At 39.3% G+C, this 26,614-nt stretch overlaps 1 protein-coding gene across 3 annotated transcripts in view; it reads right to left on the bottom strand.

The window, feature by feature from the left end:
• TMEM182 (transmembrane protein 182) overlaps window positions 1-26,614 on the bottom strand; it is a 77,194-nt gene that overhangs the window by 12,562 nt on the left and 38,018 nt on the right. For 2 of the 3 annotated variants that reach the window (XM_019668720.1, XM_019668719.1), the window contains one exon: window positions 3,337-3,474. The exons of the other annotated variant lie outside the window; for it this stretch is intronic. In XM_019668720.1, coding sequence (XP_019524265.1) covers window positions 3,337-3,474 — 138 coding nt within the window. The remainder of the gene's footprint in view (window positions 1-3,336; window positions 3,475-26,614) is intronic. 3 annotated transcript variants of the gene reach the window in all.

Raw genomic sequence — 26,614 nt, 5'->3', positions numbered from 1 at the left:
GATGTGTGTGAAGACTCATTGAAACGCAGGCTGGGTGTCATCCGCCCTGATAATTACTATACATTTGGTCCAGAATGAGCTTCCTCGGGGAACACATGGCCCAGCCACCTGAGAAGACACCTGTCTGATGCAGGAAGTGGCAACACATGCCCTCCAAGCCTTGGTCTGAGCCTGTGGCCAGAGCAAGAAAAATACCATAGACCCCACCCCTCACTCACACCAACAGCTGCAATATCCGCATGCCCAGTCACACATGGAATGCCCCCAAACAATCTTCTCGCTGATGCCAAAGAGCTGTTCTATGCACACACACCCAGCAATCGCCATTTGGAATTTGGTTCTGCCCTGTCCTAAGGCCATCTGTCCAAATAGAGAGAGAGTGTCCAGTCTCGCCCATGGCATTGATAAAGCAGCCACAGCAACCACAGGTCCCAGCCACACCTGTTCCCAGCTGCCCACCAGAGCACAGCATGTGGGCACGGGCAGGCAGCAAGGGAGGCTGGGCTAGGCTAGCAATGACGAAGCAAGTCCTAAACGAAAGCGATTCTGGAATACCAGGTGCATGGAAGGAGATCTTTTCATTTCAAAAATATAAAATCTAACCAAAGAAAGCATTATAAATTCAATTTAACTCAGTGAGTGACTATGTGCATGGTTCCATGTTAAATATGGTACAGAAAAAACCTGGCTTGGCGACCATCCTAGCATTTATTTCATATGTTCCTCGCCTTTGTATAGCCCAGTGTGTTTGTTAGTTTTCATCTTCAACTTTGAAAGAATAAGTTACCTATCAACATTATCTGGGAATGTTAATAACAGAGAACAAATTGGAAGATTTTAAAAATTCTTCTGTCAATATGTACCAAGCTTAAGGCTGACTTATTGGGTCCATACTGCTTTAAAAATTGTGTTGTATAGTGGACATAGCTACTAGACAGCAAACTACAGTTAATCCTTACAGCATCACTTTTCCTGCCCAAACTGATAAGATAAATAGTAATATTTGATCGCATCCAATAGAATATGTCTCTCTGTTCTTGGGAAACTAACGGCCCTACATAAACAATCAAGAATTGTGCCATGAGGAAATTAAGTCAAATTTGAAAGGAAGTGGCATAATCATCTAGTTTAGAGGCTTTCAGAACGGGCTCCCAGGACACCTTGGACACCCCCTAACTGCCAAGGGGCTTTTGCATGAAGGAAGACCTGAGCAACGAAGAGCTCAACCCCATACCCATAGGCAACAAAAGATTCACTGAAAAAGGAAATCCACTTGTCACAGGCATATGAGTACGTATCAAATGGTTTATCCTTCTACAGGTTGTCAGACTAATGCAATTCTCTGTTTTAAAAATGTTATTAAAGTGTAGTTGGCATACAATATTACATTAGTTTCAGGTGTACAACACAGCAATTAGATATTTATATACCTTACCATGTGATCACCATAAGTCTAGCTGGATATACTTTTGACATAAATAATAAAATGACCAACAATATTTTTTCAAATTCCCCTCCCCTCCCCTCCCCTCCCCTCCTCTCCTCTCTCTCTTTTTCTAAGACCAAAGTTAGGATCAGAGTGTTTCTGAGTTTAAATCAATCATGCTGCCCATGTGTTGGTGCTAATCTATCACTATTACACAGATTTATTGACAAAGATTTAAAAGGAAATCAAGGAATGAGAAGAAACAAATAATTACATATTTTAGTGGAGAGCTATTAATTCTGGGAAGACTGTGGAAAAATATGCACCTTAATTAGACGTTTGAATGAAGTGAGTGTAGAATGTGATTTGGGGGAGAAACAAAATCTGATAAAGAAGATACTACTCAGATTTACATAAGGGGTTTGGCCTGACGGAATTACAAATTAAAGAAGAGAGATGACAAATTATGAGATCCAAGTAAAAGAAGCCCGACACAAAAGGCCACATATTGTGTGATTCCATTTCTATGAACTGTCCAGAACAGGCAAACCCATAGAGACAGAAAGCAGACTAGTAGTTACTCATTGCTGGGGGAGGAGAGGGGGAGGTTTCTTTGAGGGGTGAAAAGACTATTCCAGAATCAAATAGTGGTGATATTTGAACCACTGTGTAAATGTACTAGAAAAACCCTGCTTTATACACTTTAAAATGGTAATTGTAAGGTATGTGAATGATATCTCAATTTTTATAAAGTTATTTATAAAATTAGGAGCTCTAATGGGTAAATCTGGGCCCCTGATAAAGGCCCTTGAAAAACCAGTGAAGAGTTGAAATAAACGATAAAAGAAGACCAGGTTAAACAGGAAGGACTCTTGTTCTGAGATGGGGTTCTTTTTTTTTGAGCTCTTTGAGCAGAGGATCCATACCTGGTTATTCTTTTTATGTCCTCTGCAGAATTAAGCACAATATTATGCAAAAAGTGTGTTCCAGGAACTGTCCGTTAATTGACGATTAATTAAATAATGGTGGGGAGCTGTCTTTGCTATGATTAAAAAGACAATAAGGCTATATCCATCCTGTTCATTTCCTTTGCTGTCATTGCCATCTCATATAGAAACACTTTGTCCTTCTTATCTGATGTTACAATGTAGCATAGTCATGGACAGTTTGGTCTCAGTCAGGCTGAAGTTTGTATGATTTTCTAGAATTATCTTTACAAATAGCCTTAGGCTTATGGTTTTCAAGTTAGTGTTCTGGCTTTTACTTACTCATTAAATGAAAAGGGCTTAAAGTTCTCAAGACTCTCCTATTCCATTATTTTTCTATTTGTACCATGATCATTTTAGCATGAATTAGAAAGACTAGTTGGAAAGCTGACTAAAATAAGGGTAGGTTTTACAAAGAAGAGTATGTTTAGATAATGCACATGAATCACAATTATGAAAATTGAATGGTGACACTGTCGAGAAAAATGCTCCTTACCTAGGATACATAATAAACCATGAGGGTTTTAGTATCATCATGGGGCTATCTTTAAGAGCACACAGAAAAGTTCACCTCTATCCTGATGTTACAGAGGGATGTGTTATGACTCCATTTTACAGACAGAAAATTAATAGGGTAAGAGAGGTTTAAAGGCTCTGTCGGCAGAGCTTTTCTCTCTTGTGTCCTCTTCATATAATGTGGACACAGTGAGAAACACCATCATGCTGATTAAGTGTGTTAGCACGTGGAACAGGGAAAGTCCCTGGGAAAGTGTCTGCTATATAGTTAACACTCTAGAAATATTAGCTACAAATATTACTGTATTCCTACTACTAGAAGCCGGATGCCTGAAACTATAAATGAAAAAACACGACGCTGTGGAGAAAACCCCTTGCTGGAAATCACACCCACAACGCTGTACATACCTGCAGCCACATAGGAGCCTCCCCCGGCTTTGTAAAGAAGGTGGCTGGCGAAGGGCGCTGCACAGATGATCAGAAAGCTGGCGGTCACCACAGTGGCTACCCCCAAGAGCATCAGGACTGCCCAGAAACCACGGTAAACTAGAGACCACGGCAGAAAAGGAGAGAAAAAAAGCACGCTTAGACAGTGAACCCAATAGCCTGTCACATAGCCACTTTCTTTCCTTTTCATTCCTCTAATTTCAGCCACAGAACTGCCAGGCGGAATCCCAGGCGATGGGTCCTAACTTCATCTTTAAATGGAAACCTTACCAGGTAACTTTGGACTCAATGATGTCGACTTCTAATCATCATGCTCGGGCTTTGCACCACATACATGCTTAACATACTTTGGGAAGTCAGTTTTCTGACCAGATTTTCCATTTGTGGAGAGGGGACACCTGAAGCTCTAGAAAGGGGACTCCTGATTTAAGTGCCCAGCTGGGTCACATATAGGTGTTTCATAGCAAATGTACAAAAGATGTAAAAAGCTATTCACATTTACAAACACTGCCTCTTACTTTTTGCTAAGATAATATTTATAATAAAAATGGGAAACAAAATGAAAAAAAACAGTATGCAGACAGATTGAGGTTTTAAATCAGATATGTTTAAGGCATATTACTTTTCATTAATATTTGTTCTTAGAAAGATTCAAAATGAGAAGTTACAGTGTTCCCTTATTCAAGGACCAGTAAGCCTGAATGAATAGATGCAACTGGTGATAATGGATTATGGGTTTGGTGATACGTAAATAGAAATCAAATAGAAAGGAATTCTAATGATCAATTTTAAGCAGTATAATTATCAATCTATTAAATAAATCTATCATTTCCCAAAGGCTAAAAGACTAAAATAAATTCCTTTCGGTGTAAGCAAGGGAAAGCTCAGTGAAACATATTAGTCAAATTGCAATTTTTTAATGAGAATATAGAAACCTTTATATTATAATATAAATATAAATTAAATATAAATATAATATAAATATAAATATATAAATTCCTTTACAATAAGGGAAAGAATGAGTTTTCTCACCAAGCCCACCTGGCAAAGAACAAAAAAAAAATGCCCATGATCTGGAATGTCAGAGAAAGCGGGATGGAGGTGGGAAGGAGAGCGGAGGGTCACTGCAGTTAAATAGGAAGGAAGGCTGGACATGCTGTGTGAATAACTAAGTCTTGAAGACAGGAATCAAAGGCCGGCCTTTACATCACATGGCAATGCTGTGACTGGGCAGAGGTGCCCAGGTTTGCTGTGCCAGGATGTAGTCTGTGGTTGTACTCGGATGCTGCAGGAGCAGAGCAGTGAAGACGGGCCCATCAGCTTTGAGCGTAGGCAGTAAGAGTGACAGCCTGGGGGCCAAGTACTTTCCGTCCCTGCCCCACCGGAGTTTACTAGACAATTGGCAAGCTTCACATTTTACATTTTGATTCACTTCATTGCCTATCACATGGCAGGTTCTGCGGCAAGTGCCAGGGATAAAAACATCAACGAGAAGCAGCCAGAGAATAAGGAGCCCATTCTGTCACTCCCCTGATCACACCACAACTGTAAAAATATGGCAAACAACTACCTGAGGATTCTGAAAAGTAGCTGAGAGCAAGTGGATTAAGGAGGGAAGTCAAATGTGTAGCTAAGATCAACTCAGCTACAAAGAGTCTTCTGGGTTTTTCCTTTTTCCTCCTCCTGGATTTGGCCCGAATGCAAGCCAACTGGGAACTTTAAAAAGGTACAAACAGAGAAAAACAAAAAAGAAACAAACAAAAAACTCTAGGTAAGGCCATTATCCTGGTTAGAGAAGCAGGAAAATGGGCCCCTGCAAGCCACAGTATAGGGAAAATCCCTAGGTTTCTTATTGTTCTGTTTTTATCCTCCTAGTCCGGCCACAAGGCAAGCTTCAAAAGCAGATCTGCACGGCTGCCCCAGGGGAGGCACAGGCATCTAAGATCCCAAATGAGGATTCAACTGTTCGGGCAGAAGAACCAGGGAAAGGGACCCCTATTGTGCAAAGAGTGGGGGATCACTGTTATGTGTTTTCTCTTTCCCTTGCTGCTTTGCACTATGGTGCAATGTCACAGAACTGTGCCACAGCACAGGAGGTCAACTTTGAAAGGACCGGATTTTTCTAGCCAGAAACACTGGGAAAAGGGGCCCTGGAAGCCAAAGGGTGTACGGGAAATCCTGCAGACAAGAGAGAGCGCTGGAAAATCTCTAACTCTGTGTTTGAACCCACACAAGTAATGAGCTCACTCCCCAAGTAGCATGTGTTCAGAAAACGCCCAGAGAAGTATAACAAAGGCTTTGGGAGCTGAACTACAGACCAGAACCTCTCCCTGCCGAGTACGAGGGCGAGCCCTGAGTGGCGCATAGCCCAGCAGACCCAAGCAGCATAGCAACAGCTCTGAAAACTGAAATGACATTGGAACCAGCACCACAGAACAAAAGAACAAACCATGCAGGTACAAACAACAATCAATATTCTCCATATAATTTGAATGGTATGCAAACCTGACAATGTATTGGGTTCTCGGAAGTCATGACACATTTTTGGGACGAAAAACATAGAAAAAATATGTTATGACTTTTCCGACAACCCAATAATATTCAAAATGTCCAGGATACAATAAAAATTATTTGACATGTATGAATTATCAGATATACTTTTAATCAGCTATTAGAACCATTTTCTACAAACTAAGGAGAGCAATCTTGAAATGAATAGAAAGTTAGAAATTCTTAGAAGAAAAATAGAGATTATAAAAAGAACTACTGTACTTTGAAGTTTTAGAGTTGAAAAATACAATATCTGAAATTAAAAATCTATTAGATGAGCTCAGTAGAATGGAGATAATAAAGGAAAGAGCATGTGTGCTTGAAGAATGAGCAACAGAAATTATCCGATCTGAACAATAGAAATTGAAAAGAGATTGAAAACAAAAATGACGAGTTTCAGAGACGTGTGGGACGATATCAAAAAATTTCACATTTGTGCCACTGGAGTCCCTAAAGCAGAGGCAAAAGATGTTGGTGCATAAAGAATACTCATGCAAATAATACCTGAAAACTTCCTAAATTTGGTGAAAGATAAATTTACAGATACAAGAAGCTCAATAAACTCCAAAAAGGATAAACAAAAACAAAAAGAAATCAGCCCAGACACACAATATTACAATTACTGAAAACCAAGGACAAAGAAAAAGTCTTAAAAGCAGGCGGGGTGAGGTGGGTGGGAACGCCATTTTAAATATAGGGAACAACAGTTCCAAAGGCCGCAAGTTTCTCATGAGAAACGGCGACAGCCAGAGGACAGTGGAGCATCTTTAAGGTGCCAGAAGACCTAGCAACCCACAATTCTGCTTCTAGAAAAAATGTCTTTGAGGAATGAAGGTGACAGAAATCCATTTCTCAAGGAGGAAAACAGGATTTGTCACCAGCAGACCTCCTCTCCAAAGACATGCAATTTCTTCAGGCTGAAGGGAAGTGACACTAGAGTTCACCTGAAACTTCAGGAATGAAAGAAGAGAAAAAGACAAGGTGAATATCTGCATAAATACAATAGAATATTTTTCTCATCTTAACTTCTTTAAAATATAGTTGACTGTTGAAATATAAAAAATATGCTGTCAGTATAAGAAATGTAGATTTTGGAATCAGAGTAACCTGAGTATTTACATGTATGTGTGATGTAACCTTGAACCAGTTACTTCAACTTCCTGAACCTCTATAACTTCATCTGTAAAATGGGGATATTTGTATCCATCCGTTAGATCCATTGGGAGAATCATTAATAATGTATGTGAAGTGTGTGGCACATAATAGAAACCAATGAAAGGCATTTATTTTGTGCTTGCTTTTATTGCTGTTATTGTTAAAATTGCATTAAAACTACACAGCAGGTGGTATCGTGTTCAGTAATAGGAAAGAGAATTACTTCCCTCAGAGAGCCTTGCATACCGTTTGTCATGTACCATTGACATTTGGAAGTCCCTTTCGATGAGAGCTGAGATGAGAGCTGGGAGGGCGCTACAGAAGTTGTATTGGACTGCCAATGCAGAAAGGTCCACCGAGTTCTCACACCGTCTTCCATGGGACGGTTCCCTGTCCATCAACCACTAAGAAGGCATTGCCCGTGTTTTACACCATGTGACCCTACTCCCACACACCTAAAATACACACAGATACTTGACACAAAGACAGCCAAAACATGGTGACCTCTGATGCCTGCCTATGTTTTGAAAAGACAAGTTGGGCTAAGCAGTGTGATTTCCTGAGAAATGGGAAACTGGAACAGTGAGGGGATTAGTAGCAGGGTTGAAGTTAAAAGAAAGCGCTGGTAGCTGTGTCCAGAAGAGCCACGGTGAGCTATGGCCACATGCAAGGAAGAGGGCAAGACACAGGGAAGGCAGGAAAAGCAGGCAGGACAAGCCTCTACACAGAGAAAAGGAGGAAACTCGTGGCGAAGGAGACAGAGAGAACCGGACAGAAATGGGGACAAATGGTCCTCAGAGCTCCTATGACTCCTGACAACATCTCATTCCTGTCCTTTCATTTGCTCTGGCAAAATGGCCTGACTTTTGATTCTGAGTCCCATGTAAAAGGCAGTGGCAACAGATCTGTATCTATGGGAAGGGAGGACCTGGCTGCCTGGAGAGTTGTGACTGTACAGAAATAGCTTCCAAGTGAGGGTGTTTACTGCAGTCACTGACCATGTGCTTTATTTACTGCCTGTGCTTCAGCGTTCACAGTGTATTACTTCAAGGCTACTTCAAGATGGCTTGGAACTTCCTGTTTCTTAGCTGAGTATATTACCTAGTTTGCATTTGTGGCACTCTTGGATTCCAGACTTAAAATGTTCGGTCATCATGAAGAATTGTTCTGTGGAACTGGGTAGAATTGTTTCACTGTCTGGAGTACACGGAGGTGATCAGAATCCTCAATATAAAGTGAATTAAGTGCATGTTTTGGGAGTCAAACATGGTATTGGGGCCCCCCCCACACACACACACTAATTTGTGACTCTGTTGGGCATCAGTTTTCCCATATGGAAAACAATATCCTTCACCTAAATTTATAGTAAGGATTGAGAAATATATGACAAATAGCATGCAGTAAGCACCCAAATATATTTGCTGTTATTAATTACTACGTATCTTGTAATACTATGGTCTTGTTAACAATGCATTTGACACTTAAAAGATATGTATAAATCCCATGGATCTAGGATGAGGACAAGCTTTCAGTATATTATATTTATATATATGTAAAATTCTGGTGGAAAGGCTGTTTTTGTTTGCTTTTATTTGGTTAGTGGTTTATATTGATCAGACTCCTGATCTTGAATGTATCTCAGAGAACATTTGGTCTGTTTCGTCATTCTTTATATGAGCCCATTAAAACTACAAAGCTTTCTCTTTAAAAGCTTTGAATTGCCAAGTGAAAATGTCTCTAAAAATCCATTTGTAACATTAAAGACAATTCAATGCTTAACTTAAACTATATTGAATTTCTATTAGTTCCTATTAGAATATGAAGCCAGATTTACAATGTAAACAGATTTACATGTAATCTGTATCATCACAATTTGGATTAATTAAAGGAAAGTGTCATCTGAATCTGTAAAAGGCCAGAATTAACAGCTATTTTCAAAGAAACGAAGTTCTGTTGATTCTACATATATTGATGAATTGACCTAACAAAGTACTCCTTGGTCACATGTGGTAATGAAGAGATTGACTAGTAATTAGTCTAACAGCAGATCTTACAGAAATGGTTCTAAAGTCCTCAGTTTACTCTCCTGAATAAACTTTCACCCTTACAGTGTTACTTTCACTACCAACTTGTTTAGACTTCATTCTAGTAGGTCTAGGATCATCAGCCCAGACAGTGCACGCTGAAGTGTCATGTCAGTATATTCTGTGTAAGTATATCATTTCATATTTTTATAATGTTCTCACTTATATGCAGTATTTTCGAGTTGTCACTTGAGGACTATCCTGTTATCTTTTAACAGAGAAACAAGACAGAACGTCAGCAGACACTGTCTAGTTTGTTAAATAAGAGTGCATATCGAATACAAAACTATGCTCCTGGTGTCTCAGTTTTATTCATAAAAAGCACATAACATAAAGAGTATTAACTGCATTGCAAATTCAAATTTCAGCTTCAGACATATCTCAGGTATACCTAAAAGGTCAAATTCCAAAGGGGCATAAATAGGAAGTGTAGGGAGACATGGGTAAGAATCGTGTTCCAGAGAGGAAACATAAAAATCATCCAAAACTTCAGGACAGTAGAAGCCACGAAAACAAAATGGACTAGTAATTATGCATATTAATATGTGTGCATGTGTGTCTGTGTATGTTGTGTGTGTGTGTGTGTGTGTGTGTGTGTGTGTGTGTGTGTGTTTAGATTACCACAGAAGCTAATGGCAATATTGGCGTCTGTTCTGAATTCCATGTAAAGGGTTAACAAAATAAAATTCTACCATATTTCTTTTTTCAGTAGGAACATAATGAAAATGCACTAAGACCTCATTAATGTAGACAATGAGCAAAAGCAGCTTGAAGTTTTAAATGGATTATTTGAGCATAAGTTCCATTCCAAGCCATTCACATCCAGCCAGTAACTCAAACTGGTATCTCACCGGGGGCCTCTGAGGAAGGCCCTGCCAGCTGGCGTGAATGGGCACGTGGCCGACCACCTAAAGCCACCAACATATCTCGATGTCTCTCTAGGCTCCAAGCTCCCAAAACTGCTACAGTTAAGACATAATCCTTGCCTTCCAAGTTCAGACCAGCGAGGGAAAAGCAAATACGTTTAATGCTATGTGCTGGGAGCCCTCGCAGAAAAATACACAGAGCAGAATGGAGCCAAGCAGGCTGTTGTACAGAGGCCACTGTTTCCAGGCAGAAGGGGAGGGAGAAAAGCACTACTGGACTGAGGATAGTTGTGCTGAGTCTTACCGTCTGCCTGGAATTTCACTGGGCAGAAGGCAGGAGGAAGGTCATTCAAATCAGCTAGGAAAGAGTTCCATGGGTGGCAGAAGGGAAAGCCACTCTGCATCGGCCATCCACGTGGGTGAGAGAAGCAGAAATGAGGAACTAGGAAGGTGTCAAGGCCTTCTATGCCACTCAGAAAGAGCTGGTCCTTCATCACACGGGTTCCCGGGAGACCCTGAAGGGCAGTCATCGAAATTATAGCCAAAAAAATTATAGCCCCATTTGTATCAGACGATCATTCTTGCAGCTGCATAGAGAATGAACTAGCAAAAAAAAGGATAGAACAAGGAAAACTAGCTAGTTATTACCGCAACCCCAGCAGGGCCTGAAGCTGGGCAGTCAGGTTGGAGGTGAAATAAGCATTAGTGACACTGTTACAGGTGGTGAGAACCCAGCAAGAATAAAGACTGTCTTCATGGGCTTCATTTGTATGCCAAACCGCTTGTTTTGTTAAGATATTAGCAGATCTCTCGATTTCATAATACTATAATTTACACAACAAACCCTCTTTCATACCAAGTAAAGTGGAAAAAGTCAACCCAAAGGATCACAATTCCAAATTCATAGTGTTTTGATAAATAATTGTGCTGTGTACATAAAATGTAGACACTGTATTCGCAGTTTAAAGATAAACTTAAGTGTTATTCATTTTTCAAAACTTGCTATCTTGCCTCAGACACCTCACAAAGCTGGTTCACAAAGCTAGTCTTGTGTTTCGACAAATCCTCAAGCACACACAATGTGAAGTGCTATAAACAGTTCTAAATGAAGACAAAAAACAACAACAACAGTGGCACCCCTCACCGCACCCCACCGCCAGCCTTCCCCATATGCTGTGGTAGCTTTAGGCCGGCTTTGCCCTGCATCTCCACACACAACTTGTCTTGGCAGCGCTAGGCAGGTCTAAAAATACAGTCCTGCCGGCCCCAAAGCAGGACAGGCTGTACAGTGTCCCTGTCTGAGTGCCGCGGCTGCGCACGTGCCAAGCCCAGTCACGTGCTCCACACAGTCCCCCGACTTTCCGGGAAGAGAAGAACATGGAAGAACACAATAGAGTATATTTACTTGTGCAGGAATGGCTGAGAGAGAGGAAGTGCCGCAGGCTGAGCAGAGCCCCTGCCTTCCATGCTGGGTGTGACCTTGGGAAGTCCCTGAAGCAGAACAAGGGGTTTCTTCACATTGGTAGCCAGCTTTCCAGGTTTGAGAGGCCACCCATGGTCACTGTCTCCTGTGCACCCCCTAACATCCTTGGGGGCTAAGAAGGGAGGCTTGCCAGGTGCTGGGCAGGGCAGCTTTGCATCTTAGAGGCAGAAGTGGTGGCCGCTGCAGTGACAGGAGGATGTGTGGGACGCAGCTTGATAGCAGCAGCAGCCACTGTCCTGCAGGTGACAGCAGTAAGGAAACCGAGGCTCTCAGAGTGAGGTGAAGGGGATCAGAATAATGCCATCCCAACACATGCCACTCTGGCATAAGGATTACTTTATTCTGGGAGCCAGTGTGAATCAATGCATGCAGAAGGAAACCTTCTAGGAGTTTTCCTTAGCTGACTAAAAGCAGAAATGTCTGAGAGATGAAGACAGCCATAAATCCTGCCCTCCAGGGGAATTTTATGGCTGTTAAGACAAGTCTGCACCATGATGGTTCGCAAACTTTAAAAAGTGTGTAAGTCCTCAGGCTTATCTGTCTCTTTAGGTCTTCATTTTCCTATGAAGGTCTCCATATGTACATGTAAAAATAAACCTTTTCTATGTAAACCTGTCTTGTTACAATACAACTTGCAGAGCCCCAGTCACTGAACATAAAGAGCAGAGGAAAAAGCCCACCCCCTCCCCCAGTGGTATTGTGTACAAAGCCACTCAGATCCTGATACAGGGGGTGAGGTGAGCACCCAGGGCTTGACCTCCAGCTCCAAGGTCTTCCCCAGACCCCTGCTGCCTCAGGGGGCCTGGACTGGTGGCTCCCGTCCCTGTCTGGGCATCAGAGCCAGTTGAAGGGCTCAAACACAATACTCAAGCCAGGATCCCAAAGCAGACCAAGAAAATGAGGATCTCTGAGGGTGGGCACAGCAACCATATTTCAAAAACCCCCTAGGGGAAGGGAATATGCAGCCAGGCTGAGAACCCCTGGACTCTTGGGTCCCTGAACTGCTAATTTTATAGAGAAGGTGCTGTACTGATGCACTGGCTCAGCCTTTACAGGTGTTCTTTCCTCTGTCACCACAGCAGTCCCTATTTTGTATTTAACAGATGAGGCTCAGAGAGGTTAAGTAAAGTTCCAAAAATATATGGCAAGGGCAAACTTTGAACTCAGGGCTGTCTGCACTGTCTCAGACACCATCCGTATCTACATTTGATGTGCTTTTTCAAATAAATTGTCACTCCCCCATCTAAGCTCAAATCTTCCCACTCTGGCTCCTCCTACCTTATCTTCCAGCAACCTGAAATTATATTGACATTTCCTGGGGGGAAATGCTGATATCCTGCCTCTGGGCTTTTGCAGTAGAGTTTCCTCTAGCTGGAATAAACAGCCTTCCTACTTGTCCCTCGCGGTCCAATCAAGCATCCTTCCCTCCTTGAAGGGACATTAGACAGCTACTCCCTCATCTTCACGAAAAAGCTGGAGTGTGTAGAATCAGTAGGAATATAGATAGACTCAAGAGTGATACCCCTTACCAGGTGTGTGACCTTAGGTGAGTTACTTAGCTCTCTGTGTCTCATTTATTTGTGCTAATAATGATGCCTATCTTAGTGTTAAGAGGATTGAAAGTGTTCACGCAGGTCGGCACTGAGCAACATGGTCCTGACACAGGCCTGTCCCTGGACTTAGCCCTCTGTATTGTCTTTCCTTCTGTACACATATACCTCCACTTTCTGACTATGAATTCCTTCAAGACTGAGTAAAGACTGAGTCTTGCTCATCTTCCTAACCTACAGGAAGTTTTATGCCTGGCATGTAAGACATGCTCAATAACATGCGAAGGAGTGACAGATCAATAATTTATCACTCTGTCCCCACTGAAATCTCAAGGAACGCAGTCAAAGTTGGTGGAAAATTTAAGGGCCATGGAACAGAATGAAACAAACTCATTCAAAACGAAAAGAATCCATGGGTCTTGGCTTCAGTTACCACAATAGCTGGAGGATCTTTACCACCCAAACCCCCACTAGGGAGAAACAGACACTTGGAAAAGAAGAGCTGAGGAATCAAATGATGAGATGCCATCACCTCAGTGCTAAGTCAGAGTGCTCAGGACTCCCCACACTCCTGAACACCCAGTGAATAAAAGTGAGTCATGGATGTCAGAAATAGCTGTGCTTTTGCCCAATTCTACACATGCCAGGAGAGGGAAAACTTTCCTCATTCACCAATTCCCTCTTTAAAAAACATCTAACCTATACCTGAGAAGACTTGTTATCCTTTATATTAAGCCATGAAAGGAAAATTTTTAGGATCACTTTATATACTTTTTAAAACATTAGATTTGAACCTGCTTATCCAAACCATTTTTACAGACAATTGAAAATAATTATATTGCAAAGGTTGTTTACTTAGTTGGAAGTATTCCATTGCAAGTATTCAAGTCCCCTGTGTCTTCATTTTTTATATCTTTCAAGTGATTTGTTTCTATACGTTTCTACTATTCTAAAAATCATGTTTCTCCAGGGAATGTAACGGTCTTTTACCACAACCACACATCCAGGAATCTAACTCAAAAATAGTTTCACTATTTCTGCATTACAAAAGCTAGGTTAGGAATTAAAGTATTAAAATGATTTGATATTCCCCCTTCTATTGTTATCATAAAACACTCTATAAAAGTAGTTAACAACTAAACTGAATTCCACTCTTTTGCCCACCTGTGCTCAAACACTAATTGAAAAAAATCTACTCTGTATGAGGCACTGTGCTAGGTAAGCACTTCCTGGTGATAAGACACGAAAAAAAGTGCAAGATACACCACTGAGTAGTCTAACTGGAGAGAAATAAATACACACTCAGGTGACTGCCAGCTATGCCAAGCGCAAGGAGAGTGCATTACAGAAGAATACAGAAAGGGTGCTTGACCCCATCTTGCATATTGCAGAAGGCTTCTTTAAGGAGGTGATTCTTAAAGGAGAGAGCAGAACTGCAGGAAATGGAGGCAGAGAAGAGAAAGCCAAGGAAACCGAGGAGGAAAGCAGGCGTGTGCAAGTAGGGTAGTGTGAAGGCACAGAGAGTGGAAGCTTTCGTGTTAGAGGAAGTGGCTAGAGGCAGAAAACAGGAGACAGGTCATGCTGGTCCTCATGGGTCGTTTCCCAGTGGAACACTGCAGCCCATGTTGTGTGACACTTTCCCTACAAATGATATGAAAAATCACTGAATGACTTACATTAATATTGGCCTTTTGTCCACATGGAGCTCCAATCTGTCAATAATCATCAAACCACTGACAAAATGTTTGCAGTCTGGTTGTGTATGTGTGTGTGTGGGGGGAGGGAGGGATAGTTTCAGTGAGAAACAAAGAAAAAACAGAAAAACACATACTCCCCTTTTTTTTCTTATAGAAATTTATATTTTTCTAAGCTTTTTTTTTTTTTCCTAAAGGGGTAAAATTACTATGTGATAAAGCCACCAAAAAAAATATAACAAGGCTTCATGAACTAACCTGTCTTGTGGGGAAAGTGAAATGGGCAAGCAGGCCTTATCAAAGAATAGAATAAAAAAGAAAGAAAGCAAAAAAGTTTCTAGGAAGAAAATAGAGGTATTGAGATGAGAGTAACTGTGGCTTCTGGGGTGAGAGGGTTGTGCAAGTAACTGGTGCCGGTCCCTGCCTGCAAATGCCTTAGCTCATGCTTGGCAGGCTCAGAATAAGGAGCTGTGTGCTCTGCGATATGAACCATGCACACAAGGAGTGCTAGCCCAGCCAGAATAAGGTGTCTCGTGGGGGCAGACACGATAGCTGGGGCATAGCTGGCATCTCTGGCAGGGCAAGCATGCCTCATTTACTCCAGAACAAATGTTCTCACTTTGCTTATTCACAGACTGAGAGTCACATTTTCCCACTTAGCAGGAAGCATGACCTTTAATGCTCAAAGTCCGCGTTCACCACGTACAGTGCCTAACCCCCTCATGGGCATCTTTCATTGACTTGCCCTTTTCTATGGATCAATCTGAAGGAATGTGGTACAAATGCCTCCTGGCAGCCTTGATTTCTCACTGACCTGCCAACTATTTTCTGTGTGTGCTTTAGAAGTGAGTCACTTCAACAGCCTCCCTAATTTTCTGTTTGCTTCTTAATAAAAAGGGAGAACCAGCAATCTCAGAAGTCACTTCCAGTTCTTCTGGTTACAGTCCCAGCAAGCAGATGGTCAATATTTCCCTTTGATAATGAACTGTAGAGATTGAACTTCCAAGTCTCGCCTCGAAAGAGCCAGCATTTCTAAAATGGTCCATTTTAAGCAGAAAATCATTGAGAATATCAAACACAGCATTCCCATTGCTACTCTGTGCATAGTTTTATTTATTTATTTGCAGTTTTACAATATCTTCCTGGAAGACTTCCTCTCTAGCTACTCAACATAGTAATAGGTGTTATAGCTAGTACCCTCCACATTACATAACAGCTGCTGCTCTGGAAACAGGTTAACCCTTCGCTTTCCATGAAATGTTTCACTCCCCTTAACAAAACTGACTGAATACTGTACTGACGTGAGTAACAGTTGTGGCCACTCGAAGATGTGAAGCAATGAATTTACGTACTAGGAAAAACACTCTATAAAAATGTATCAAATTTTAACATAACTATATTTAAAAGTCACTTTAATTTCATTTCTATACCCCCGAATTTGTTTGTAAAGAGTAATAAATAATAAAAGAAAAACTGATATTGACCCAACATACCAAAACTAAAAAGTAAAATAATAGAACTGACCAATTCTTCCCTAATTAAAACATAGATTTTTCTTAAAGTATATATTGCTTGTTAGGTACATGAAACGTAAGTATTCCATAGTATTCCTTTATTATCTTTTTAATGTCCATGGAACATGTGGTTATGTCCCCTCTTTCATCTATGATATTACTAATTTGGGTCCTCTTCTTTTTTTTCTTAGATAGCCTGGCTAGAGGCTTATAAATTTTATTGATCATTTCAAAGAACCATTTTTGGTTTTGTTGATGTTCTCAATTGATTTTCTGTTTTCAAATTCAATGATTTTTGCTCTAATTAAAATTACTTCTTTGCTTCTGCTCCCTTTGGATTTAATTTGCTCTACTTTTCTAGTTTCTTAAGGTAGAAACTTAGGTTATTGATATTAGCTCTTTCTTCTTTTCTAATATATGCAAAAACAGAACATGATCTTTACATTGAGAAACCAAACATTCTCAGATCTGTTGGCTTTGAAATGGCAGTAATAAATCCTGCCGCATAGTGCTGTCACCAAGATCCAAGGGGACAATATATGTGAAGTAAAGTAGGTGGGCCAGCATAGTGATACACATAACAGGAACCGCACATGTGTTCCCATCAATCCATTTATTACTTTGTAATAAGAAATGAAGTAAGCCATTTTGTGATATTAGTGATCTTTATATAACAAGCAAAATGTTTCCTTTTTATATACTTGCCAATAGATTAGTAGATTTCAACAAGCAGAAATAAGAAATAAGGTTATAGGGCCGGCCGAGTGGCGCGATGGTTAAGAACAGGCTTGGGATGCCAGAGGGCCCCGGTTCGGATCCAACATATGAGGGCCAGTGACACTGCCCTCCATAGCTAAGATGCTGAACAACAGCTCAACCTGGAGCTGGGCTGCTGTGAGTCGCCAGCGACGGCGTAGGCTGCAGCCCCTGTGGCAGTGGGTTGCCGTGGGCTACCGTATGTAGCCAGCAGCCAGCGTGAGCGGTCAGCAGCCGCAGTGAGCAGCCGTCCAGAAGCCGGCAACTGATCTGCCTCACCTGGGAAGAGCGCACTGATGGTGCCAACTTGGGCCAGTGAAGCAACGTCCTCCACAACTAGACTGAAGAACAAAACGACAGCAACTTGTCTGTTCCCCTTCCCCCAATTCCCCAGCACTGTTCCCATCCCCCAATTCCCCAATTAAAAAAAATTTTTTTAAAAGAAATAAGGTCATAAATGAATAGCTTTGAAGAAATTGTGATGGTGCCTCTGAGCAATTTATTGCTTCAATTATTGATAAATCACTGGATCTAATTCCTCATGCCAGCACTGGAATTTATCAAGCAGTAGTTATGTTCATCATTCAGATACTATTATTTACAGAAGGAAGAAAAACAATGAAATTACACAAAATGTGGTCTGTTAAAAGGGGAAAAGCGCTAGAGGGCCTGGGAAGGAAGAAATCCAGGTTGGAAAACATGACATCAAATTGCTGTGGACCGCCTCTAAAATCCAAGGGTCAGATGCCAGTCTATGCCTTATTCTACTCTTTCACAGCATTTGACTGAGCCTACCACTCCCTGCCCTGGTTTTCTTCCTGCTTTCCTAGCTGCCCATCCTCAGTCTTCTTTGTAGGTCCTTCCTCTTCTCCCCGACCTCTTATCCATGAAGTATCCAGGGTTCAGTCCTTGAACTGACCTCCTTTCTCTCTATACTCACTCCCCAAATGGTCTCTTCTTGTCCCCATGGCTTTAAATATACCTCCATGCAGTGATTCCCAGATGTACAGTTCCTGCCCAGACCTCCACCTTTAATGGGGCTCTGTTATCCAAAAGCCTCCATATCATCTCTACGAGGGATGGAAGTATCCTCAACTTCACGTGTCTCGAAACAACCAAAGCTTCCTCTTAAAAATCAGCTCTACCTCAGCCCTCCCCATCTCTAGTAATAGCAACATTATCCTTCTGGTTGGTAAGGACAAAAAAGGGTCATCACTGACTCTTCTCTTTCCCTCACACCCCATACCCAATCCACTATCAAATCTGCTCAACTGTTCCTTTAGAATATGACCAGATACAGTGAACTTCTGCTTCTAGGAATATGAAGCAGACATAGTTTTCCCTATTGCATCTTTTAATCACAACTAAAATCTCTGGAGATTATCTATGAAACAAACAGAAGAAGATTCAGAAAGATAAAAAGAAGAGGCAAACCAACTAGGGAACTTGGAATCAATGGAATGACACAGTGGTGAGTGATCTGGGTTTTATTGTGGCCACATTCATCTCAGGCTTGAAGCTAGAGGAGTCCACGACCAGGAAATGGCAATTGACACAGACAACAAAAACCTGGTCCATCCAGACAAAGTACCAGGAAAGGGGAAGCTTATCAAGACAAAAAATGTTCAGATAATAATGGCTCTACCACTGTCAAACACCACAGAAGAAAATCAGCAAGTCTAAGTGCAGAGTCTAGATTCCACCCTCACCAGACTAACAGGAACACTTCAGCCCCCTGCTGGGGAGGTGTCAGAGAGGGGAGGCGAGACTTTCATCACCACCAGGTGGTAATGTTCAGCCCCCATCCCATGGTGTCTGTGGAGATGGAAAAGCCAGCAACCAAGAAATGTCAACAATCACAGACAATAAAATCCCCAACGAAAACTGTTTATCCAAAGGACCAGGTAAAGACCGCCTAGTAAGACAGAAAACTTGCAGAAAATAAGCACTCTACACCAGCCAAACATCACAGAATACAACGTTGGCCCCCAACCCAACTTGGATCAGTAAAAACCAAAGGGTAACCTGGACTTTGACACTTGATAGGCTGCAATATGGTGCCCCAGCCCCCATGCTTACCTGCCCAGGATGTGCTAGAGAAGGTTGAATAGGGAGTCAGGATGGACTTTCATGTCTGTAGGGGTAATAAAGCCACCATTCACAGTGACAGTGAAGACCATGTTGGGACCCTGGACAACCACTCCTACAAGATGGAAATGAGACACCCCTCCCCCAGAGGGTGGTATCAGAGAAAGCCAAGAGGAGAGTCAGGACTTTCACCACCACCCACTGGTAAAGAGGCCACCACTGAGTCAGTGGAAGCCATGGCAGAAGCTGTAATGACCAAATCCTGCACCTCCCTGGCCAGGACGGTATCAGTGGAAGCACAGTGGGAAGCCAAAACTCTCAGTACTGCCCAAAAGTACCAAAGACAGTTCCTCCTTATGTCAACACAGACTAAGTGGGGAACCTGGAATGCCACTCTCACCTGGTTTTTATCAAGGCAATGTCTACCCATTCTCCTGTAGGAGCAGTAGCAACAAACAAAAAAACAAACGAACAAAATATACCAGAAGATCCAGAATCTCCTAACATAGTAGCCCCAAATTCCAGGTTTTAATTTAAAAAGGAACCAAGAACCAGGAAATTCTCAACTTCCAGTGAAAAAGATCACTCAATATATGCCAACAAACAGAGTAGAGATGTTCTTTTCTAACAAGGATTTTAGATGAGCCATGATAAAAATGTCTCAAAGAGAACTACGAACATGTTTAAACCAAATTGAAGGAAAAAAGTCTTGCAAAGAAAAATAAGAGATAAAGAAGAACCAAAAGTTTTACTTTTAGAAATTAGAAAAACGTAACAGCCAAGAATAAAAACTCAGTGGATGGTCTGAACAGTGGAATGGGGTAGAGAAAGGAGGGATACTCAAAAAACACTACAGATAAATAAAAATGGAATACAATTCTAAAAAATATCAAGTAATTTATAGTAAGGCAGGAATAAAAACACAGAGAATGAAAAACAGAACAAAGAGAAAACAAAAATTCAAACAGCAGGGTTAAGACCTAACATAGCAATAATAACATTAAATATATATGGTATAAACACACTAATTAAAGGACAGCTTTGCTTAATGTATAAGCACCTAATAACAGAGTGTTAAACTACATGAGATAAAAACTGATAAAATTGAAAGGAGAAAAGAACGAGTCCATTGTCATAGTTGGAGACTTCAGCACCTCTCTATCAGAAATGGACAGATCCAGCAAGTAGAAAATCAGGAAGGACATAGCTGGACTTGGCAACACCATCAATCAACTGTATATAACTGACATCTATAGACTACTTCAACCACAAACAGCAGAATACACATTTTTCTCCAGCTTACATGGAATATTCACTAAGTTTAACTACATTGTATGCCATAAAGCACACCTTAACAAATTTAAAAGATTAGACATCAAACAAAGCCTATTCTCAAACCACAATAGAGTTAAACTAAAAATCAATTAACAAAAAGATAACTGGAAAATCCCAAAATATGTAGATATAAAAAAACACACTTCAAAATAACAATGGGTCAAAGAAGAAAGCTCAAGATAAATTTAAAAATATTTTAAACTAAGTTAAAATGAAAAAAAAAGTACCAAAATGTGTGGCATGCAGGGAAATCAGTGCTTAGAGCAAATTTTATAGCACTGAATGCATATATTAGAAAAGAGGAAAGATCTTACATCAATAACCTAAGTTTCCACCTTAAGAAACTAGAAAAGTAGAGCAAATTAAATCCAAAGGGAGCAGAAGCAAAGAAATAATATTAATTAGAGCAAAAATCACTGAACTTGAAAACAGAAAATCAATCGAGAAAATCAACAAAACCAAAAATGGTTCTTTGAAATGATCAATAAAATTTATAAGTCTCTAGTCAGGCTATCTAAGAAAAACAAGAGGGAGGGAAGGAAGGAAAGAGGGAGAGAGGGAGGGAGAGAGAGAGAGAGAACCCAAAGTGCTAACGTCATAAATGAAAGAGGGGGCATCACCACATGCTCCATGTACATTATGATAATAAAGGAATGTACTATGGAATACTCTGTGCCCACAAATTTGATAATGTACATAAAACAGAATAAGTCCTTGAAAGACACAATCTGACAAAACTAAAACAATAAGAACTAGACAGTCAAATAGGCCTACATCTATTAAAGACATCAAATCTATAATTAATAACTCTCCTAAACAGAAAGCACCAGGTCCAGGTGGGTTCCCTAGTGAATTCTACCAAACATTTAAGGAAAAAACTTATACCAATTCTCTATAATATCCCCAAGGGTAGAAGCAGAGGTAGTACTTCCTAACTCATTGTATGAGGTCAGCATTATCCTAATACCAAAATCAAACATCATAGGAAAACTACAAACCAGTATTTGTCATGAACATAGGTGCAAAAATCATCAGGAAAATATTTGCTAATCAAATCTAACAATGTAAAAAAAAATTATACACCATGATCAAGTGGGATTTATCCTAGGTATGCAAAGCTGGTTCAACATACAAAAATCAATTAATGTTATCATCACATCAACAGGAAAAACAAAACAAAACAAAACAAAGTCATAATCATAACAATAGATGCAGAAAAAGCATTTGACAAAATAAGTGATTAAAAAAAAAAACCTCTGAAAACTAGGAATAGAGGGGAGATTCCTCAAATTTAAAATGAATATGTACAAAACCCCGACAGCTAATGGTATACTTACTGGTGAGAAATTCGAAGCTTTTTCCATTAAGATCAGAAACAAGGCAAGGATGCCCTCATCACCATTCTTTTTCAAAATCATACTGGAAGTCCTTGCTAATACAGTTAGACAAGAAAAGGAAATAAAAGATACACAGTTTGAGAAGAAACAATTCAAACTGTCTTTGTTCATTGATGACATGATCATCTATGCAGAAAATATGAAAGAATCATGGAATTAATAATAGCAAGGTTGTAGGATACAAGATTAATAAATAAAAGTCAATTGATTTCCTATACACCAGCAATGAACAAGTGGAATTTGAAATAAAAAAATACCATTTTCATAGCACCCCAAAACTGAAGTAGTTAGGTATAAATCTAGCAATATATGTATAAGATCTATATGAGAAAAAATACAAAACGTTGATAAACAAATCATAGAAGTAGTAAATAAATGAAGAGCTGTTCTATGTTCATGAGCAGAAAGACTCAATATTGTCACAATGTCACTTCTTCCTAACTTGATCTACAGATTCAATGCAATCCTAATAAAAATCTGAGCAAGTTATATTGTTGCTATCAACAAGCTGATTCTAAAGTTTATACAAAGAGGCAAAAGACCCAGAATAGCCACACAATGTTGAAGGAGAAGAACAGGGTTGGAAGACTGAAACTACTTGACTTCAAGACCTACTATAAAGCTACAGTAACCAAGGCAGGGTTGTATTGGCAAAATAACAGACATATATAGATCAATGGAACATAATATAGAGTCCAGAAGTAGACGAATATAAATATAGTCAACTGATCTTTGACAAAATAACAAAGACAATAAAATAAAACAAAGACAATGTTGCTGGAACAAGCAGGTGTCTGCATGCAATAAACTGAATCTAGACATAGACCTTACACCCTTAACAAAAATTAGTTCAAGATAGATTATAGACCTAAAAGTAAAATAAAAAAACTAAAAACTCCTAGAAGACAATATAAGAAAAATCCCCAGATTGATGACTCTTTAGATACAGCACGGAAGGAATAATCCATGAAAGAAATAATTGATAAACTGGACATTATTAAAATTCTCCAAAGAAGACAATGTTAAGAGAATGAAAAGACAAGCCACAGATTGGGAGAAAATATTATCAAAAGGCAAATCTGATAAAGGACTGTGATCCAAAATGTACAAAGAACTCTTAAAACTCAATAATAAGAAAACAAACACCCCAATTAATAAATGGGCCAAGACATTACTTAACACACACCTCACCAAAAAATACATAAAGATGATAAATAAGCATTTAAAAAGATGCTCCACATGACTTATTATCAGGGAAATGAAAATTAAAGCAACAAGATAACCTATCAAAACGGTCAAAATCCAGAACATGGACAACACCGAATGCTAGAGAGGATTAGAACGATAGCAACTCTCATTGCTGGTGGGAATGCAAAATGGTTCAGCCACTGTGGAAGACAGCTTAGCAGTTTTCATAAATCTAAAAATACTCTTGCCATATGATCCTGCAATCACTCTCCTTGGTGTCCACCCAAAGGAGTTGAAAACTTGTGTCTACATAAAAACCCGCATGCAGATGTTAACGGCAGCTTTACTAGTAACTGTAAAAAGTTGGAAGCAGTTGAGTTGTTCTTCATTAGGTGAATGGATAAATAAACTGCGGTACAACCAGCCAATGGTATATTATTCAGTGCTAAAAGATATGAGCTCTCAAACCAAGAGAAGACATGGTGAAAATTAAATGCATATTACTAAGTTAAAGAAACCAATCTGAAAAGGCAACATACTGTATGACTCCAACTATATGACTTTCAGTAAGCAGTTCAGCGGTTGTCAGAAGTTGAGGCAGAGGGAAGGTATCAATAGGAGGAGCACAGAGGAGCTTTAGGGCAATGAAACTACATGATACTTTAGTAACAGATACATGTCATTACACATTTGTCCAAACCCATAGAGTGTACTATGCCAAAAGTGAGCCCTAAGATAAAATATGGACTTGGGGAGATTATGAATGTACCAATGTAGGTTCATCAATTGTAACAAATGTACCACTCTGATGAGGGGTGTTAATAGTAGGGGAAGCTATGCATGTGTGGGGGCAGAGGGTATTTCAGAAATCTCTGTACCTTTCTCTCAATTTTGCTATGAGCCTAAAACTGCTCTAAAAAATTTTAAGGCTTACAATAAAAAAAGAGGCAGCTTAGCAGACTTGATTTTAAAAAAATCATCCAACAATATGCTGTCTATAAGACACTTCAAATATAATTATATAGGAATGTTGACAGTAAAGAAATTGAAAATATGTACTTGTGTGTAAGTATTAATCCAACGAAAGAAGGAGTCACTGTATTAATATCAGAAAAAATAAATTTTAGAATAAAAAAAATCACTGGCAACATTACATAACGATAAAAGGGTCACTCTACCAAGAAGACATAGCAATACTAAATGTGTATACATCCGACAATAGAGCTACAAAATATGTGAAGCAGGAACCAATAGAATTGAAAAGAGAAATAAGTAAATCCACAATTATAGTTGGAGACTTCTATTTTCCCTCTTAATAACTCATAGAAAACTAGACAGAAAACCAGACAGGATATAGAAGAACTCAATGCTATAACCAAAACGTTCTCACTGACACTTATAGTACAGTCCATCCAACAACAGCAATGTACACATTCATTCTAGTGCCATGGAACATACAGCAAAATAGACCACATCCTGGGCTACAAAACAAACCTCATTAAATTTAAAATAACTTAAATCATACAGAGTATGGTCTTTGATCACAATGGGATCAAACTAAAAGTTAATAACAGAAAGATTAAAGGAAAATCTCTGAACTCTTGGAAACAACACACTTCTAAGTAAGCTGAGTCAAGGGAAATGAAAACACATTTAATTTCATGAAAATAAAAACAAAACATATCAAAAGTGTAGAAAACAGCTGAAGCAGTGCTGAATGAAATCTATGCCAGTAAACACTTGTAACAGAAAAAAAAGATCAATAACCTGAACTTTTATCACAAGAAACTGTAAAAAGAAGAGAAAGATAAACCTAAAACAAGCAAAAGCAAATATTAAAGATAAAAGCAGAAATCAATGAAATTCAAAACAGAAAACAGAAAAAAACAATAAAAAATGGGATCTTTGAAAAGTTCAATAAAATGAACAAGCCACTAACAATATTGACATAGAAAGCATAAGACACGAATTATCAATATCAGGAATAAAACAGGGAATATCATTACAGATACTGCATACATAAAAAGGATAAGGAAATATTATGAACAATTCTTTAGATATATGAGGTATGGTCAAACAATACGGTGGGTGTTTAGTTTAAAAAAATGTATTACAGTAAGATACATTGCCGTTAATCCTAGTAAATTTAACAACTTAGATGAAATAGATTACTTCCTAGAAAAACACAAACTATCACAACTCATATAATATCACATACATAATTTAAATAGCCCTATAACTATTGAGGAAATTGAATTTATAATTTTAAATTCCTTGAAAGTTAAATCTCCTGGCCCAGGTAGTTTTATTGGTGAATTCCATCGAAACTTTACATTTAAAAAAGAATTAACACCAGTTCTTCACAGTCTCTTCCTGAAAATAGAAGAGAGGACATCTCCCAATTCACTCTGTGAAACCAGTATTACCTTGATACTAAACCCATACAAAGACAGTACAAAAAAAGGAAAACTACAGACTGATGTCCCTCATGAATACATATACAAAAATCCTTAACAAAATCTTAACAAATCAAATTCAGCAATACATAAAAAGAATCATACATCATGACCATGTGGGATGTATTGCAGTAATAAAAGATTCAGTCAATATTTAAAAATCAGTAAGCTGAATATACAATATCAATATACTAGGAAGAATAATCTTGTGATCTTATCAAGTGATGCAGAAAAAACACTGAATGGAATTCAACATCCATCCATGACAAAAACTCTCAGGAAACTAGGAATAGAGGGAAACACTCTCAACTTAATAAGAACATCTGCAAAAGACCTACAGCAAACATCATACTTAATGAAAAAAAAAGACTGCATGGTTTCTCCTTAAGACTAGGAACAAAGCAAGGATGTCTGCTCGCACTGCAGCTATTCAGTGTGGCACTGGCAGTGATAGCCAGCACAATAAGGCAAGGAAAGGAAACCAAAGGTATATAAATAGCAAGGAAGAAATAAAACTGCCCCTATCTGTCAATGACTTGACTGTCTATGTAAAAAATCTCAAGATATCTGCAAAAAAAAAAAAACAACAACGAAAAACCTCATAGAACTACTAAGTGAATTCAGCAAGGTCTCAGAATACAAGATAAACATATTAAAAATAAATTATATTTCTACTATCAATAAACAAATGGAAATGACAATTAAAATACAATACCAGTTACAATTGCAAAAGAAAAACTGAAATACTTAAATGTAAATCTAATGAAGCACATTCAGGCCTTGTATGCTGAAAACTATACAATGCTGATGAATGAAGATCTAAATAAATGGAAAGATACACTATATTCACAGATTGAAAAACTTACCACAATATAGATATTGCTTCTCCCAAATTGATATACAGGTAATTCTATCACCCAAGAAATATTTTTACAGATATAGCCAAGACCATTCTGAAATTTATATTGAAAAGCAAAGAATCTAGAGAAGCTAAAATAATTTTGAAAATAAGAACCTAGTGGGAGGAATCACTCAATCGAACTTCAAGACACACAGTTAAGTAATCAAGATGGTGTGATACTGGCAGACAGATAGACACATAAGTCAAAGGAACAGCATATAC

Source organism: Hipposideros armiger, unplaced genomic scaffold (genome assembly GCF_001890085.2).
Source record: "Hipposideros armiger isolate ML-2016 unplaced genomic scaffold, ASM189008v1 scaffold_535, whole genome shotgun sequence".
Classification (NCBI taxonomy): Eukaryota; Metazoa; Chordata; class Mammalia; order Chiroptera; family Hipposideridae; genus Hipposideros; species Hipposideros armiger.
Note: the sequence above shows the minus strand (reverse complement) of the source record. Positions and strands in the feature narration are given on the sequence as shown.